The sequence below is a fragment of the Pyrus communis genome, chromosome 16, assembly GCF_963583255.1.
Source record: "Pyrus communis chromosome 16, drPyrComm1.1, whole genome shotgun sequence".
NCBI lineage: Eukaryota > Viridiplantae > Streptophyta > Magnoliopsida > Rosales > Rosaceae > Pyrus > Pyrus communis.
The window spans coordinates 9,844,521-9,861,022 of NC_084818.1; the positions used below are offsets into that span (position 1 = coordinate 9,844,521).

The 16,502-nt window shown below is 38.0% G+C and overlaps 3 protein-coding genes across 5 annotated transcripts; 1 reads left to right on the forward strand and 2 right to left on the reverse strand.

Moving 5' to 3' along the window:
* Window positions 1–883: 883 nt before the first annotated feature.
* LOC137721349 (U-box domain-containing protein 43-like) lies at window positions 884–7,365 on the forward strand. Its single transcript, XM_068460447.1, has 5 exons — window positions 884–1,345; window positions 2,188–3,585; window positions 3,766–4,069; window positions 4,633–5,123; window positions 5,792–7,365. Exons 2-5 carry the CDS (start codon window positions 2,350–2,352, stop codon window positions 6,776–6,778), a joined length of 3,018 nt encoding a protein of 1,005 aa, XP_068316548.1. The 5' UTR covers window positions 884–1,345; window positions 2,188–2,349; the 3' UTR covers window positions 6,779–7,365.
* Window positions 7,366–10,327: 2,962 nt separating this feature from the next.
* LOC137720058 (serine/arginine-rich splicing factor RS31) lies at window positions 10,328–13,178 on the reverse strand. Of its 3 annotated transcripts, none has more exons than XM_068459064.1 (6): window positions 13,143–13,178; window positions 12,887–13,005; window positions 11,504–11,616; window positions 11,132–11,361; window positions 10,752–11,045; window positions 10,328–10,642 (listed from the first exon to the last, which is right to left on the reverse strand). In XM_068459064.1, exons 2-6 carry the CDS (start codon window positions 12,990–12,992, stop codon window positions 10,612–10,614), a joined length of 774 nt encoding a protein of 257 aa, XP_068315165.1. In that variant the 5' UTR covers window positions 12,993–13,005; window positions 13,143–13,178; the 3' UTR covers window positions 10,328–10,611. The 3 variants fall into 3 exon arrangements, with proteins under 3 accessions (XP_068315165.1, XP_068315164.1, XP_068315163.1); XM_068459063.1 differs by having other exon boundaries at window positions 12,887–13,034; window positions 13,143–13,176; XM_068459062.1 differs by lacking the exon at window positions 13,143–13,178 and having other exon boundaries at window positions 11,504–12,299; window positions 12,887–13,026.
* Window positions 13,179–14,136: 958 nt separating this feature from the next.
* LOC137719397 (calcium-binding protein KIC-like) lies at window positions 14,137–14,849 on the reverse strand. Its single transcript, XM_068458436.1, has one exon. It carries the CDS (start codon window positions 14,705–14,707, stop codon window positions 14,321–14,323), a length of 387 nt encoding a protein of 128 aa, XP_068314537.1. The 5' UTR covers window positions 14,708–14,849; the 3' UTR covers window positions 14,137–14,320.
* Window positions 14,850–16,502: the final 1,653 nt, after the last annotated feature.

Consider the following 16,502-nt stretch of genomic DNA (forward strand, 5'->3'; position numbering starts at 1 on the left):
CCAAAGACACAAATTGTTACATTTTAATATCTTATGGTACAAAATGAGAAAATTAAAACTTTGTAGCCCATTTTGATGGTCACCCTAAACTTCAAGAGAGTGAAATGTAGTTAGTTCTACTTTTTATTGTTTAATGAGCTAACAATATTTTACAGCCTCTAAATTTGAGGTGACGAGGTTTTAATTTTCTCACATGCAGTAATCATGTGTTCAAAGAAAACAAAAAATAAAATTTCATGATCCATTTTAAAAACCATACTAAATCTCAAGGTGTGTGAGACAATTCTCACGCACCATTTTTAGCTTCTTACACACTTTTATTTATTTATTTATAGTCATCAGATTGAATTAATCAAACGCAAAAAAACTTATTAAGTGTGTGAGAGAAGCTGAAAAAGATGAATCACTACAGGATGACTCATTGGTTGAGGACGAATTACAGGCCCGTATTTCACATGACACGTCTTGTATTAGATTCCTAGCACTGGTGAATCACAGAATGATGGGCGAGGGAGACTGAAATGCCTTTTTGGCCCCCAAAAAAGTAGATTGCCATGACAAAGTTACCAGTTTTTTTTTTTTTTTTTTTTTTTTTTAGAAAAAAATAATAAAAAAGGAAAACTAATTAAAATGGCTTGAAAACTTTGAATTTTAAGATAATGACAAAATAAAGCATAAAGTAAATAGTACTAAAATTGACTTTTTAGGATAAAAATGTTGTTTTTTGTTAAACTGAATAATACTGTAAGCTTTTCGTTAAAATTTTTAAAAATAAAAAGCTGAAAAGGATGTCCTTTAAACTTCAATTTTGATTATATTTTCTATGGGTCCACAGTTTTGATGCCACTTCAGTCAACGATTGCTGAAGATGCCTTGCTGAGCTGAATGTGAAAACTCCAAAGGGATCAAAGCAAAGACCCAGAAAGAAAAGATGGTTTCTTTTTTTAATTTTCCCACTTTCTCTTTTGCTGCTATAAAAATTTACCTCAGAAATTAAAGGAACGGGTCTTTTTGTTTTTGTTTTGGGTTTTTTTTTTCTTTTCAATCAGGCCCTTCAAAGAAAGGGTCAAGACTGGGGCAAAGAGGGAGTCTTCAGTCTCCCCACAAGCTTAAAAGACAACTTATTTCTCAGATTACAACTTTCCAAATTACCCAAAAGAGAAAAAAAGAGAAAGGAAATCCCTTTTATTCCTCTACTTTTGAAATATTCTCTGTATTTTTGACAGGGTTTCTGTGGTGAACCGATTGCCAATTTTCCCGGGAAAATTGGGTGCATATCCCCGGAAAATTATGGGGAGAAGATTGATGGTGCTGTGAGTTTTGGTGGGCATGTGCTTTTTCTCAGGTATGTCTCTTGAACTTTATCTTCTTCAACCAGTGAAGACTTTTGTGCTGACTAAATGGGGTCTTTGGAATTCTGGGTTATTTGCATATTTGATGTTTAATGGGGTCCTTCTGGATTGCAATTTGAGCCCAAAATTGAAGAAAGAAGGTGGAAAATGAAGCATTATTAATTTCAGATTTTTGAATTAGGACTACAACTTACTAGTATCTGTGCTTTCTAATTCTCTGTGTTGCAAATGCATGATATTTGTTGCTAGGGTCTGCAAGAAGTAATTTTTTTTGGGTTCGCTAATCGTTTCTTCTGGGATTTAGTGTCTAGGATAGTTCTGTTAATTCGGTTGTTGAGAGAAGTAGGAAAAGAAGAACTAGTTTTGGTAAATTACAAATTTTTCTTGATTTTTTTAATGAAAAAAGGGACCTAGACTTCATTAGAGCCAATACAGATTTATGAACGAGCTTACTCTCCGTCATTTAATTGTTGATAAACTAACCAAAACAACCTTTCTTTTGTTCGCTGAGGAAATGGAAGGGATAGTGAAGAAACTGGCAGTTCTAGTGTTACTTCATGTTGTTTTGATTTCTGAAAAATGGGTAATTGAAGACTAGTGAGTAGATTCGGGACATTGAGCAGGAGCGGAACCCTCAATGTGTCGAATTAAAGATAATACAAGACTTAATTCTCAGCAACCAAACAGAAAATTTATAAGCAGTTTTCAGTTTTGTGTGATTTTTATTTGGTGCTCTTAATGCTGAGTTGGTCCATATGTGTGTGAGGGAATACATTCAAGTGTAATCATTCTAGTGAAGCATTACTAAAACTAAGAAAATACTGTGATATTTCAGATTGAAAGGTATATAGAGAAAAATGGAAGGTACAGCAGGCATGAAAACTATTTCGGATCAGAAGCTCGAGGTTGTTGTCCTGCAAGGCTTCTGCTTTTTTTGTCAGTTGTGCAATCAAATGGAAAATGAGGATCTCACTTCCTAGTGTTGGTGAGTTTCAAAATGTTGGCAGTAGACTTGGTTTCAAATGCTGCATCTCCTCCGGCTTCAGAAATCATTTCTCAAATAGTGGAGGCCATTTTAGAAATTTCAGCTGCTGCCGGGGACGTCCTTGTTAAGAAGGATACGTTTAAAGAGCTTTCAACTTATCTGGAAGGGATAGTCCCCATCTTAAAAGAGTTGAACAAGAAAGCTGTTCTTCATTCTGAGAGCTTAAACAATGTTATGGCCATTCTTAACCGAGAAATCAGAGGTGCAAAGCAACTGACACTTGAGTGCAGGAAGAGAAACAAAGTGTATCTCTTAATGCATTGCCGAACAATAGTTAAGCGCCTAGGAGACATTATGAAAGAGATCAGTAGGGCTTTAGGTCTTCTTCCCCTGAGTTCACTAGATCTTTCATCTGGCATAATTGAAGAAATTGAAAAGCTTTGTGATAATATGCAGCGAGCTGAGTTCAGGGCAGCAATATCAGAAGAAGAGATTTTGGACAAAATCGAGTCTGGAATCCAGGAGAGAAACGTTGATCGTTCTTATGCAAATAATTTGGTGGTTCTCATAGCAGGGGCAATCGGAATCTCAACTGAGAGGTCAGTGTTAAAGAAGGAATTAGAGGAATTCAGAAATGAGATAGAAAATGCTCGGCTGAGGAAAGACCAGGCTGAAGCTATACAGATGGAACAGATAATTGCTTTATTAGAAAGGGCTGATGCGGCTTCATCTTCTAAGGAGAGAGAAAAAAAATATATGATTAAGCGGAAATCTTTAGGGGCTCAACCATTGGAACCACTTCAATCATTTTATTGTCCAATCACCAGGGATGTTATGATGGACCCTGTGGAAACTTCTTCCGGACAGACATTTGAGAGAAGTGCTATAGAGAAGTGGTTTGCTGATGGGAACAAATTGTGCCCCCTGACCATGACTTCTTTGGACACATCAATTTTGCGGCCCAATAAAACTCTCCGACAATCCATAGAAGAATGGAAGGATAGAAATTCGATGATTATGATTGGTTCCTTGAAATCAAAACTCCAATCTGAAGAAGAAGAAGAAGTGCTTCATTGCCTGGGTGATTTACTAGATCTCTGTAAACAAAGAGAATTGCATAAGGAATGGATCATACTGGAGAACTACATACCTATTCTCATTCAACTTCTTGGTGTTAAAACTCCCGAGATAAGGAACAATGCTCTTCTCGTCCTTTGCATTTTGGTGAAGGATGGTGATGATGCGAAGGTAATACTTTGTTTACTCTAACTACATCATGTGCTCTTCTCTCTCTCTCTCTCTCCCTCTCTCTCCCTCTCTCTCTCTGCTGTGATATTATTTTGATGAACAATGTTGTTCTTCATTTTCGTACATGTTTGATTTTCTTAAATCCTTCCTGTATGGCTAACCTTAAAAATAATGATGCAGGAAAGAATTGCCATCGCTGATAATGGCATTGAATCTATTGTTCGTTCACTTGGGCGCCGTGTTGAGGAAAGGAAGTTAGCAGTTGCATTACTTTTGGAGTTATCAAAAAGTAATTTGATAAGAGAATACATTGGGAAGGTTCAAGGTTGCATACTCCTATTAGTTACCATGTCCAACAGTGATGATAATCGGGCTGCCAGAGATGCACAAGAGCTACTGGAGAATCTGTCATTCTCTGATGAGAATGTTATACAGATGGCGAAGGCAAACTATTTTAAACATTTGCTGCAGCGTCTCACTACAGGTTCTCTCATATTCTTTCATCTTGATTTCTCATAAATGCCTTATACAGGACCTTTTCTTTGTTTTCTGGTTGTACACTCATGCAGATTGTAAAATACCAAAATACATATTTTGAAGCTAAAGGTGCAACCTTTAGTCAACCTAGAATTGCGAGTTTCAATTTTCAATTTTATTTTTATTTTTTGCAACCTTTAGTAATATATCTAACTGGTACCTTCTATTTTTCATATTGTTTGTAGTCAAAAGTTTAGCAATTTAAATTTTATCAGTACAATTTATTCTTCAGCGATCTAATTTTTCACCAAAACCAATTGAATTCCATTAGTTTACATTTTTGCATACTTGGATATGATTATGTAAAATTCAATTTATACATTAATATGTCTTTTAGTTTAGTTTATGAAAGCTTAAACGTGTTCTATCTATTGTATGTTTATACTTAAGATAGCCTTAGGTATGCAATGGATTTTCAGTTTGTATTTGGCACATTTTATGTGTCTTAAGGGTTCATCTTATGAGTAAAGAAAGTTATTTGCTATAACTTTTGTCATTTCTTTTATTCAGGACCGGAGGATGTAAAAATAGTCATGGCATCAAATTTGGCGGAGATGGAGTTGACCGACCACAATAAAGAATCTTTGGTTGAAGGAGGAGTAATGAGTCCGCTTCTTTACATGATCTCACATGGTGACATTCCAATTAAAATGGTGGCTGTTAGAGCTCTTAGAAACCTCTCAAGCTTACCTAAAAATGGTCTACAGATGATTCGAGAAGGTGTAGAACGCCCATTACTTGACCTTCTTTTCAATCTTAGTCCGTCATTGTCAAGTTTGCGTGAATATATAGCAGCCACGATTATGCAACTCTCCATGTCAATGGCATCTCAAGAATCCAACCAGACACCCGTTCCATTTTTGGAATCAGATGAAGATATTGTCAAGCTTTTCTCTTTGATTAGCTTGATGGGGCCTAATGTACAGCAAAGCATCGTTCGGACCTTCCACACCTTATGTCAATCCCCCTCTGCTACAAGCATCAAGAGCAAGTTGATGCAGGTGTGCATCTTATTTTACAAGAGATTTTAATTTCAATAAAAATTGCTTTCCTGCATGCACAAATCTACTTGTAGAATATTAACGGGATTTAGAGGTTTGAATATAAATGTGGCTAGTCTCATAAGAACTTGGGAGGTAGGCGAAGGTTCAAAGGGATATCAACTGAAATTATATGAAGTGAAGCTTCAACTGACAGGCCTTTTTCTTTCCTTCTAAGAAAATGCAATGGGATTTATCATGTTTTGCAATTAGTAGTCATCATCACTCAACTTTCCTCCATTACCCTCTTGCGCTAACGACTGGGGTAGTGTATGCACAATTTAGATTTGTGATGCACATCCAAATTCCCATACAAATAATATATGCAAAAAGAAATTGATTGAAGCTTTACTAAGAGAAGGTTGTATTTATAGAATTTATTGATATATTTTGAGTTATTGTCTCCTTTATGGATATACCATGTTCTTCTGGGTTGATTGAAATGTGAAGTTAGGAAATGTTAAATCAGAGGTAGCCTTTCATTGAATTTCAGAATATTCCCAGTTCTTTTTCTACAATTTATCTCATAACCTGACATAATAACATCTTTACCAGATACTAACTTGATTTAATCTGCTTCTGCTGGACAAGCGTTGTATAAGCTTTCACTGATTTTGTTACTTTTACAGTCCTCGGTTTTACAAGTATTGGTTCAGTTGTGCGAGAATGATGACCTAAACCTACGAGCAAATGCTGTAAAGCTGTTCTCTTGCTTAGTAGAACGTGGCAGTGAAGTCACCACTATCCTGGAGCATGTGAATCAGAAGTGCATTGAGACTATACTCAAGATCATCAAAACTTCTGATGACGAAGAAGAGATTGCTTCTGCAATGGGCATTATCTCTAACATTCCGGAAAACCCGGAGATCACACAGTGGCTTATGGATGATGGGGCACTACCTGTCATACTCAATTTTCTTCAGAACGGTTCCCATAGAAATCAGTTGATAGAGAATGCGGTCGGAGCCATTTGTCGTTTCACTGCTCCAACAAACTTGGAATGGCAAAAGAGTGCAGCTGAAGCTGGCATTATCCCGTTGTTCGTACGTTTGCTGGAGTCTGGAACCTCATTGACAAAGGAACGTGCGGCCATATCTCTTTCTCTATTTTCAAAGAGTTCACCACGGTTGAGCAGGTCTTCACCTAACCGCAAAGGATTCTGCTGCTTCTCAGCCCCACCAGAAACCAGATGCCCTGTTCATGGTGGAATCTGTGGCATTGTTTCATCATTTTGCCTTGTGGAGGCTGGTGCAGTGGGCCCACTGGTTAGGATTCTTGGGGAACCTGATCCCAGAGCTTGTGAGGCTTCTTTAGATGCACTATTAACTTTAATCGAAGGTGAGAGACTGCAGATGGGTAGTAAGGTGCTCACTGATGCGGATGCCATCCCACCTATAATAAAATTTCTTGTTCAACCATACCCTAGTCTGCAAGAGAAGGCCTTAAATGCTCTAGAAAGAATGTTCCGGCTGCTGGAGTTTAAACAGAAGTTTGGAGGCTCCGCTCAGATGCCTTTAGTTGATTTAACTCAGCGTGGAAGCGGTAGTGTAAAATCTACGGCAGCCAGAATACTTGCTCACTTGAACGTGCTTCACGCTCAGTCTTCTTATTTCTGAAGGAGCTTCATAGATTCAGCTACGTGTCATTGATTTGAAGGTCAAGCATAAACTCACCCTTGTGCTTAAACTTCGCAACGATTATCAAACATGGGGACTGGCCATGTAAAGCTCGACAAGAGAGAGCCCTTCATATTTTTATAAGAAGGCGAAGCATGGTTCTCTGTCCAGTATGCCCATCATCTGGTTTTTGGCGACATGGGATCAGAGGGACGCAGTTGAATTTGTCTTGACACGAGTAGCAGCTTCGAGACTGAAACTGACAGTTTAAATTGTGCTGCTCTTACATAGAAATGAGGTGTCGCAGGAACTTGGTTTCCGCTTGTATATTTGAAGCTTGATTTGTACGTTGGTGTAAGGAGAAGAGATCATTGCAAGCCACCAGTGGTAGCCTGGTAAGGTAAGCTGAGATCATTTTTCGACGAAAATTAAATTCTTTTTCTACTATAGGATGTGGATTCTTTGTGTATACATAGGAAACGTTCAAAAAATTCACGATAAATTTTTCGAATAAGTTGTGTCGTTTATATCCTTTCATATGAATCATATTCTCTTTTAATTCAATCTTCAAGTTCTATTTTCATTAAGCAATGAATTTGTTTTCCTACTGATCATAACCTTAGATTGTATCATGCTGTCTTCTCTTTCTTTCTTCTCAATTTTCTCCTCCTCCCTATTAACTTAAGAACCTCATCGACGAGTATCACCGGCGTGGAGAGCAAAATTATGAGGGGCCATTCGTTCGGACTCAATGGAACAACACCGAACACGTCTGCGAGAAACGGATGTAGAGGATGCGGCAGTGAAGCCCAAACGAGACTGACATGGCAACCAGAAGCAGCTCCGAGTTGGTTTCTTCATTATATGAATGTCAGCTGGGTGAAAACCGGTATCCAGATTTACTCACAGAAGCTGCACGGGTATCATGCATTCGGGTGTTTCCTAACGCAGCAGTCGAGTTATGGATATGACCTCTCCGACATTTGAAGATATCATGTACCCGCAAATGGACGGTGAAAGAGGGAGGATGATGAACAAAGAGATTTACCGGATGAAAGCTTTCATGATAGTGTAAATCGCCCGGCCTTCTGCAACAGCGGAAGCAATGGTACTGAAATTATCATCTGTCAAAACCAGATCCGAAGCTTCTTCCGCAACCTGAGGTATGAAGCATGAAGGCTTAGAAGTCATACCGCAAGGCCCAAAGTTGATAGCGGCACCAATGTTTCGTGTGGGCAACAATGGTTGCCCCGTGCGCAGGCCCGCTTCGTTTTGCATGCCTTTTTTTTTTTTTTTTTTTGGTGATGAGCTCCCCTCATTTTGCACGCACGGAACATGCCACATTTTGCGTGCCAAAAGCCTGGTTCGTTTTTTCTACCTTGTTTTTTGTGCACTGAGCTAGCCTCGTCTAGCGGGCCTAATTTTTCATGCACTAAGATCGTCTCGTTTAGTGTGACAAAAGCTCGTCTTATTTTTGTAAGCGGAGCCTGCCTCATTTTCAGTGCGCTTGGATTTGCCTTGTTTTGCATGCGTTGAGTTCACCTTATTTTGCACGTCGCATTTTTCATGCATCAAGCTCACCTCGCTTTATGTGCACTAAGCTCTTGTTTTACGTGCACAAAGCCAGTCTCGTTTTTCAGGCACTTAAGTTCGCCTCATTTTGTGTGTATGGAGTTCGTCTCGTTTTGCATGTCGTTTTTTGTGCACCGAGCCAGCCTCATTTTGCGCACGTAAAGCTTGTCTCATTTTTTGTGAGCGGAGTCCGCCTCGTTTTATGTGCGTCCTAGTTTACCTCATTCTGAGTGCACGGAGACTGCCTTGTTTTGCGTGCACAGAGATTGCATCTTTTTGCACTCACTAAGTAGGATGTTAGAGAAATATTTTACATGGGAGTTAACGAAAATGTTGCAAGATCTTTGGATGTGATCTTAATGTTTATTAGGTCCCTAAGCCAGTTTTTTTATTGATTTTTAAAATTGAAAATAGAAAAAATAATAAAAACTAGTAGTGGGGCCCAAAGAGATTTGTAGGTTTCGAAAATCTTGGGAATGTCCTAAATTAATTTTATTAAAAGTGTGGTGCTACTAGAATGACTCAAATTTTCCATTATATTGAATCTTGTAAAAATCCTTAAAATTCATTAGAAAACATGGATTATAACTCACAGTTGTGAAAAAAAAATTTCAACTTTTAGTTTTAGGAAATATTTTGCATATGAGTTAACGAAAATGTTGCAAGACCTTTGGATGTAAGCCTATTGTTTATTAGGTCACAGAAGTATTTTCTATTGATTTTTAAAGTTGAGCAAATAGAAAAATAATATAAACTAATAGTGAGGCCCCCAAAGAGATTTGTAGGTGCTGAAAATTTTTGGAATGTCCTAAATTAATTTTACGAAACATATGGTGCGACCAGAATGACTCAGATTTTGACTTATAATGAATCTTGTAAAAGTTCTCAAAACCGATTAGAAAACGTGGGAATTAAAGAAAATTCTGCATGACATTTGGATGTGATTTTATCATTTATTAGGTCCCAAAACTATTGATTTTCAAAAGTTGAAAAATAGAAAAAAATAATGAAAACTAATAACCACCCACCCACCCAATAGAAAAAAATAATGAAAACTAATAACCACCCACCCACCCACACACCCACCCACCCACCCACCCACCCAACCCTCCCCCCCCACCCCCCGCCGCCGCCGCCGCCGCCGCCGCCGCAACCCCAAACAAAAAAACAAGAGGTTTGCAGCTGTCTAAAATATTGGGAATGTCCTAACTTAATTTTAGGAACCATGTGGTGCAAGTAGAGTGACTCTAACTTTTGCTTATGACAAATGTTGTAAAAGTTCTCAAAATTATGTGAAAAAAATTGAAATTTTTAGCTTTAGGAAATATTTTACGTTGGAGTTAAGGAAAATATTGCAAGACCTTTGGACGTGATCTTACTGTTTATTAAGTTCCGAAGTAGTGATAAAAAATATTCTGATATTTGTCTAGAATCTTATGGAATCGAGTTGATGAAAGTGAAAATCATTCTCAATGTAAATTTAACATATCCAAGTAATTCACGAGTATTCTTCTTTAAAAAAAAAAAAAAAAAAAAAAAGTGATTTTGCGTATTTACTCATGAATACAAAATCCTGTGTTTGTCCAGCATTTCAATCTTACAAGTCAAAGGGCTAGCGTTTGGGATAGGAGTCCAAAGGGTAGAGTGACTGCTGAACCACCAAAAGTAATTTGTTAATTTGTGTGGCATTTGCACTAGAAAATTTCGTGTAACCAAAGACGTCACATGACAAATATCTATGGAACCATTGGCGCAACAAACGACAAACATACATTGAACTGGAGACGCCATTGGAACTGTGTATTAGTTGCATCAGAGAATCTCTCCATTTGCACATGGTGGAAGAACTGCTCAGAACGCAACCAAGCTTCCTCTGAGTGACCGAGTCATGTCCCTCAAATGGGGGGGCCGATAGCCAAATCAAGTGTTTTAACTCATACGCATAGCATTTCGACTTTCCAAAAACTGAACTAAATATTAACCAAATCCAAACATTTCTCCATACGAGGGGGTAAATTACAGATGCGATAAGAGTCGAGACAATGTGTTCCAGCAGAAACCTAGCCACATTCTTAATTATTTCCAACCCTAGAGAGCACAACTTGAACGCGATAACGACAGCAAATTTTGGAATCCAAATATCTATCATAACCATAAACTAAGTACTATCACAATACGTTTCATCCTCTACAAATGTACCTAAAAGCTATATAGGAAAACCACTGAAGATAACGATGAGCTCACTACTGCATCAGATGACTTCAAGTTCTTGATCTTCGGATAGGCGAGCGACTGCAAACAGTAAATGATAAATCACAAACTGAAATGGTATAACATCAACCTCACAAGCAATTGAAATCTCTATATATAGTAAAATGAACAGCGTAGTATAAAAACATACCTGCGGTATCTGCCGTATTCAGGACTCTCATTCCTTCCATATTCAGGACTCCTGCGCCTGTCATACACTGGACCGTTGTACCTGTCATAAACTGGGCTGCGGGGACGACCGTAATCAGGACTGGGGCGCCTGCGATAACCAGGACTTGGTGATCTCCCATAAGGACTATCACCACGCCTACCATAACTGCCCCTAGGAGGGCTATCGCGATAGCGATCACCTCTCTCGACATCACCTCTCTCACTATCATCTCTCAGGGCGTACTCCACAGAGACAACCCTGTCTAGGATCTTGCTGCAAGAATGATATAATTTTGCCTCACTTTCTCAGCATTTTAGTCAAAAGAGTTAACCAAGTAAGAAAACAAACATATTACTAACCTCAAATGTGTAGCCTGAAGAGCTTTGGTAGCTTCTTCCTGTGTGTCAAACTGCACAAATGCAAAGTTCCGACGAATTCTGACATGAAGCACCTTCCCATAAGGCTCAAAGTGTCTTTCAATATCACGAACCTTGGTGTGAACAGGATCAAAGTTGATAACAAACAAAGTTTTAGTGGGCCTTTGGTTTGCCAGTGATTTAGAGCCATCATGATGGCGACCACGTTCACCCTAATAATTAAATTGTTAATATGTTAAGAGGTTAAGAACTTAAGAGGCAAGACCCAGAATATATACTACAAAAACTACAATGCATACGACAGAAAGAAAAAAAATCTACAATGAGAGTTTCTAAACAGAAAAGCTATCGTACCTTAGCCCATTCCACAGACAGCCTGCGCCTGTCATAACCAAATGGCCTATTATCAAGGTGATGGATAGCTTCTTCAGCATCCCGCTCATCCTCAAAATAGACAAAGGCAAAACCTGAAACAGAGAGGAAAAAATCAGAAACAGAAAAGAACAAAGGAAGCATTTGCATATAACCTTTCCCCTGCCATACATCAGCCTCATATATATTTCCCCTGCCACAGACTAAGTAAATACAACAACACCTGCATTTTACGTGAGGGGCTTGATGAACATAAGACGGTAGAGGCGTTGCATGAAGAACTAAATCATGATGGTAGCATACTAAAGGTTTTAATCCAAAGTTACAAGTCTGAATCATTGGTAAGCATGTTTCGCCATTCAGAGAGCACAAGTTCAGTAATGGAAGGCATGGCATGACAGAATCAAAGATCCCCTATTATCATTTGGAGAGCACGAGTGCAGTAATGGAAGGCATGGCATGCAGAATCAAAGATCCCCTATTATCAGTGATTGAAGGCATGGCCAGATTTCATTTAATCCCCTATGAACAGTGGTGGACTTGTGGTAGGCATGGCAAAATAAATGATCCGACAATGACAATTCTTGTGAAATGGCAACGTTATGCGATGAAGTGGGTGAGTAACGGATGATCGAGTGAAGAAAATGCAGAATGTTGCTATCTGTGAATGGAGTGTAGAGAAGCAGGCAACCAGGACGGTTTCCTTAATTAAAAATTTGGCATGATGTTGGCTAGCCCAGATAGAAGCTCAGATCAATTTCCATTAGCAGACAAGTTCCTGCGCCAAAAGAAACACTTAAAAACCTGGTCCAAAGAAATTGCAAACTTGTGGCTGCCACTTCCTTTCCTCCAGGAAAAGAGGCAAAGTAGTCACACATCCATAACCAACAAGCTCGAGTTTTACACCGAACTCGTTCTTTATCAAAACAAATGATTAAATATACACATGCCAGGTAGATGGAACACTGGCAACTAAACTTAGCCTTAGCCCCCGAAACCAACAGACACAGCTGAACATTCTAGGTGCTGATTCTATGAATCAGAGAAAGAAAAAAAGGGTAAATAAAACAACGAAAGGTGGCAAGCAAATGCAGGATCAAATTAAACCAAACACACCCGTAAAACCATGACACGAGAAGTTCATTTCGTAAATTTTCATTCACATATCAGACTCTTCAATGGTCCACAACCAACAGACACACAATCCTAGATGACAAAATCACGAACTCGACAAATACCAAGATAATCATCTGAATTATAGTGGGCAATTAAACAAATCAACCCCAACAAAAAAGATTGAAGCTTTGACATAAATCCTTAAATTCTGCATTCAAAACAAATCAAAACCAATCAACGATGTCGTACCAGACTTCATATCGACCCGCTCGATCCTCCCGTATTTAGAGAACAACCGATCCAGCTCCGATTGCCGAGTTTCGTACTCGAAGTTGCCGACGAAAACTGGCCTCATTGTTGCTATTTTCCTGCCAATTGCACCCCAAAAAAAAAACCCCTGAAAATTTCCCAAATAATACAGGTACTGATAAGAACACGGAACAGTTATTTGCTGATTAAGAAAACCTAAGGAACGACTAGGTTAAATTTTGGAGAAGCAAAATACCTGACAAGGCAAAAACAGAGAGAAGCAAACCCTAGGAATTGCAGAGGAAATATTGGGGAAAGAGAGGGTATGGTTGGGCCTTTTATATTCCTATCTGGCTGAGGACCAGGCGTTTACTCGCATACGGACCGTCCGATTGTCCGACTTTTGTGATATGTTAATTGGGCTGCTGGTTTATGAAAATAATAATAATAATACTTGGGCTACTGGAGTTTTATTTGCGGGCCTGCTGAGGTTTGATTTGGGCTACTAACCAAATAAATAAGATTATTAAATTAAAACTTCAGAGGGTCTTAGCATTATTTCTCAAACGTGAGTGAGTTTTGTAAATACACGATTTAGTATAGGACTCAATCCTATTGAACTCAAGTTTTTGTATTTACTAGGTGAGTTTAATTCCTATATTATAGAGAGCGTCACTAATAATGTTAGCTTTGTATGTTTAAATACCGTTGCTTAACAAAAATGACAAAGTGTTGGTTTTTCACTTCCATTATGCTCCATTCAGTTCAAATTTTACTTCTTTGTCTTGGTTTTTTTATCTTTCTCTACAAGCGAAATTGGACGAGGGGAATTGAGCTTGGGACTCGAGTACGGGATGAATGTTCTTGATTAACTGAGCTACGAATAACTTGCAAGTCTTTTCGTTGTTGGGTTTTGTATATAATTTAATTTTAAGGCCCAAGTTCACATTTTTAGTTCAAGTATGCTTCACAGAATTTAATTTTTTTCTATCTTTTTTGTTGTTTTGTGTTGTGAGTTTTGGAGATAATTGGCAGATGTTACTGCGGTGTTTGTAAGTTTTTAACTGCTTTGGTCTTGTTGTTTCTCCTTCTTTTTAATGTTAACCTGTGTCGTTAATTTACTCCAGTTTCAGTTTCTATTCCCTTAATCTGTTTGCACACCTCTCTCTCTCTCTCTCTCTCTCTCTCTCTAAACTACTCTTCTGTGGTAATTCAGTTACTGTTCAACAGAAATTGGCTAAAATGATCTGAAATTAAGTTTCAGTCTTTTTTAACTGATCGAAATTATATAACGACAACATATTAATCGACAAAGTGATCAAATATCGATGACATATTAAAAATCATATCATTTCAGCAATCGAGATTTAAAAAAAAAAAAATCATTTTGACCAATTTTTTCATAACAAGAGCCACTGCAATTATTCTACAACATCAAGGTTGATCAGATGACTTGTTGAATTCTTGATCAAGTGCTTTTTCAAGCCATGTCTCAGCATCTTCCATAATCCCAGGACTAAGCCTCACCATCAGTATACAAAACTCAGTCTCACTGAGCGCACCATCTCCATCAAGATCTCCTTCCCTAACCATACCTTCAGCATCCTTCTTGCTCATCCCCTCCATCCCAAGAAGCGCCGAATTCTTCTTCAGGCTCTCCGATGTGATCAAACCCCGCTCAGGGTCCTCCAGAAGCCGGAAACCTCCACATAGTTCGGACACGAAAGTCTCCACGTCCAGCTTCTCCGCCATGACTGGCAGCAAGTCTTGGTATTCAGTTGCTGCTGTGGACTTCCTTGTGGAGGTGCCATTGTTTTCCATGGTTTGTATTTCTAATGTGGTTATAGCCAGTGGAAAATGTGATGCAACAACAAATAGCAGTAGGACTTTGTAGAACTGTGAAGATTGAAAGCATATATAATGCTTTGGCTTAAGGCCTTTTATAAGCAATGGAAAGTCTCTTTGCTTTTTACGTAGCAGTTAAAATCAACATATCATTTGTGTGTGGAATTTAGTGATATGGCAGATTCCTAGGCTATGAGTTCATCACCTATTAATAAAAATTGGAAGAAAAACAAATTCTCGGGTGTAACCGTAACACTGTCATATGATGTTGCTAATTCACCTGTTATAATATAGACAATAAGTATATCATATTTTAAAATATTAAGGGATTGTTAGTCTGTAACACCACACGACAATGTAACAATCACACAGAAGAACGTATGCAACCTATGATGTTGACAGTAGATCGATTCAACAAGGAACAAGACATGTGAACGGCCTAAAACTATTTGAAATTCCGAAGTCAACAGTGGTGCAACATCTTGATATCCGTTGCAATCATCTCATCTTGATTTCTATTTTTTAATTTTTTTGAGGTTTGTATTTATTTTATTCGAATTTTCTAGGAAGGTTCTTTGTGGTGGGGGAAGAGGGGACTTTTGTGGCTAAAACCAAATCTTCAAAAATGATAGAGCTTAAATTGTCCTTGATCTTTGGCTTGCTTCTATGATTGGCTTGCTTCTATGAAGCTTCCTTTACTCTCTTGTAAATTTGATTTGTTTTGGATTCTTCTACTTTGTTTGATCTATCAATAGCAAATATCTGCCGTCCGATTATTTATTTCTTTTGATCTTCTCAATAGTAAGTCAATAGAGAGAATAAAGGGTACCCGACCTTAGAGCATTAATCACAACCCCATAGTTGTAGGTCGGTAAAAGTGACAAACGTGGAACGGTAGGAGATGAACAAGTTTTTTTAGACGGAAGCAAAGTGCGGAAGTCGAACTCTAAATATGAATGTAAAATATAAAGTGTTCAACTATTATGAGCTTTGTTATTATATGTATTTTATTAGGTTTTGATGAAAATAAAGCCGAACCATACATAAGCTTGAGCTTGTGTTAACGAATGAGTTGAGCAAAGTAAATCAAAAGCTCATATTTAGGTTACAAACAAGCCGGTCGAGTTGAAAAAATTGTTCAAGCTGAGCTTGAGCTTACGGTTATGAGTTTTTGTCAAGGTTGAGCCTGAATAATTTTATTTGAGCTAAGTTTCAGCACCGTGGTAATCCATTTGGCTTGACTCATTTACACCCTTACTAAAAACCGAAATCATTATAAGTTGTATTCACCTTCAAGGTTTTGTTTTCATTCATTCTTTTTATTTCTTTTTCCCTTTCCCACCACCATTTTCTTTCCCATTTCACTCCATAAACGTTTTCCATATCTCAAACATAAAAATGAAAATTAAGCTAAAAATACACTGATTATCAAACAAACTCTGACATTAGTAAAGATGTTCATAATAAAGAAAGAATTGATTACTTGATTAGAAGACACTCCAATAGACAAACTACTAAGTTAATAGACATTTTTAATTCAACATCAATCCATAAGTAACATAACCATCTCCTTTAATTTCATACACATAAAGGGAGGGGGAAAGTTAATAAGAATGGACAAAGGCTAAGTCACCATCTTCTCGTCCCCATCAAGAACCAATGTACCTAGCGCCACCCCTTTGATCGGGAGGCAATATCATGAACTTTCCAATTTTCTTCTTGTCACCTTCTCATGGATCAAGTCCATAACAATATCAATCTCTCCAACTCT